The following is a 2390-nucleotide window of genomic DNA, read 5'->3' as shown; positions in this document are numbered from 1 at the left end:
AGTCTTGGTGTCATCCTCGACACCACTCTCTCCTTCACTTCACACATCAACAACGTCACTCGGTCTGCCTATTTCCATCTCAGAAATATTAACCGTCTCCGCCCTTCTCTCACACCCCGCTCCACAGCTATCCTTGTTCACAGTCTTGTGACTTCTCGGATTGACTACTGCAACTCCCTTCTTTATGGCCTCCCCAACAAATCTCTCCAGAAGCTACAATTGGTCCAGAACTCAGCTGCCCGTGTCATCACTCAAACCTCCTCCTATAACCACATCACTCCTGTCCTGCAGCAGCTCCACTGGCTCCCGGTTAAATCACGCATCATCTTCAAAATTCTTCTTCTCACTTTTAAAGCTATCCACAACCTTTCCCCTCCGTGCCTATCTGACCTCCTACACATCTCCATCCCCTCTCGCTCTCTCAGATCCTCATCTTCACTACACCTCCATGTACCCTCTGCCCGCCTCTCCACCATGGGGAGCAGGGCCTTCACCTGCTCTGCCCCTCATCTCTGGAACTCTCTACCCCCTGACTTAAGAAACACCACCTCTCTTTCTATATTCAAGACTGCTCTGAAAACACATCTCTTTAGACTTGCTTATCCTTAACTCTGCTCTATGTATTTTATATTCTTTACGCATTTTATATTCTGTATGTATTGTATATTCTTTACGCATTTTATATTCTGTATGTATTTTATATTCTTTATGTATTTTATATTCTTTATTCCTGTTGATCTTTGTTCTTACTGTAAAGTGTCCTTGGGTGTCATGAAAGGCGCTTTTTAAATAAAATGATTATTATTATTATTATTATTATTAACCTTTTTTGTTGTAGTTTTATTATTGTTATTTTAGCAAAATTCTGCTTTTAAAACATCAAAAAAACACAAGTTTACAATAAAATATTAATATGAAGCTGACTTTCATTGTAAAACATTTTAAAAGTAAATTCAGTCTTTTTCAAAGACTTTGGTGTAATTACAGCAGTGACCACCAGAGGGCAGCAAAGAAACATTGTTACAATGAAGAAAGTTTAAACAGGATGCATCTAACTGATTGAGTTTACAAACTTTTTTTTTTTTTTTTTAAACAGGAAGTCAAACTTTCAGTTCTGGTTTGTCTTACAAAATTTAAATCGCACAAAATGAACAGATAAATCAATTTACTTTAAAACAACTGAAGATCAATGGAAGTTCTTTCTGTCAGCGCTGCAAAATTAAATTGATTTTTATCACAATGCAACATGAAATATTTATATTTCAAAAAGTATTTTTTCTGCTTTAACATAATATATACGTGTGATGTTCTAATAATAAATTGAACACAGCACATTGTTCAAACATTAAAGTGTGATTGTTTGAAGGTGATGATGTAAAGTGAGGATGAGGAAACAGAAGAAGCAGAAACAGTCCAGTCAGAGTGTCTGCATACAAGCTGCTGCTGCTGCTCCAACCTCTGTGGATCATCAGGACGCGGCTCATCTTCTCCCACAAACACACCATCATGTTCAGACTCTTCAAAATTAAGGTAATCTCCATCTGTAGAGAGAAGAAGCAGCAGCAGAAGAGATAAATGAGTCTTTCAGAGAGACCAACACAAACTTCAATCACAACACATTGTGCAGCATCTTTGGGTAAAACTTAGTAACTGTTGGGAGTCAACCCTGCTTGTCTGTTAGCAAAATATTTCATAAACCACTGGATGGACTTTATTTAAACTTGCAGTAAATAAATCTGAAACGCTCACCTTCAACTGATTAACTTTTGGAGTCAACACAATTCAAGATGGCTGCCACAGCTAATTAAATTGAGCCTAGACATAAATATCTGTAACTCAGTGAATTTGACAGATCCTGATGTAAAATGTGGTGTGGTAGTAGCTGACAGTCATTCAACATCCTCCAAGCACTAACAGATCAGCTGAGACATCACATGATCACATGACGTGTTATTTTGGTGAGTGATCTGCATTCCTTCAAGTAACGCTCGCTCTTTCCTTCTTTTCTTGTCTTTCTGTTTGATCCTGAAACCAGTGCCTGTTCTCCGCTCATACATTCATTCAGAAATACAGTTACTGGAAAGCTGCAGGTTTACTGGAAACACTGGATCTTTGCTTTGACAACAACCGGCTTTAGTCCAATTCTGCTGAAAGCAGCAGGAACGACTCCGACCTTCTACTGACCTCAGAGTCTGCAGTCTGTAGTCTAGACTCTGCGCAAGATCCAACAGCTGCTGAACATCTGGATCCTGCAGGTTGTTGTGACTCAGGTCCAGTTGTATCAGATGGGAGGGGTTGGACTTCAGGGCTGAACTCAGAGAAGAACAGCTGATCTTTGACAAACTGCATCTGATCAATCTGAATAAAGAACAAAACATGTAAGTTTAGAA

General features: G+C 39.0%; 1 protein-coding gene across 1 annotated transcript in view; it reads right to left on the bottom strand.

Annotated features, from left to right (window-relative positions):
* Positions 1 to 1486: 1486 nt before the first annotated feature.
* LOC119429043 (NLR family CARD domain-containing protein 3-like) overlaps positions 1487 to 2390 on the bottom strand; it is a 15414-nt gene continuing 14510 nt past the window's right edge. The window contains exons 6-7 of the mRNA XM_037696760.1: positions 2185 to 2358; positions 1487 to 1541 (exon numbers count right to left, since the gene is read on the bottom strand). Of these exons, the coding sequence (XP_037552688.1) occupies positions 1526 to 1541; positions 2185 to 2358 (190 nt within the window). The 3' untranslated portion in view covers positions 1487 to 1525. The remainder of the gene's footprint in view (positions 1542 to 2184; positions 2359 to 2390) is intronic.

Source organism: Nematolebias whitei, chromosome 23 (assembly GCF_014905685.2).
Source record: "Nematolebias whitei isolate Nwh7 chromosome 23, NemWhi1, whole genome shotgun sequence".
NCBI classification, from domain to species: Eukaryota; Metazoa; Chordata; class Actinopteri; order Cyprinodontiformes; family Rivulidae; genus Nematolebias; species Nematolebias whitei.
This window is presented reverse-complemented; position numbering and strand designations above follow the sequence as displayed.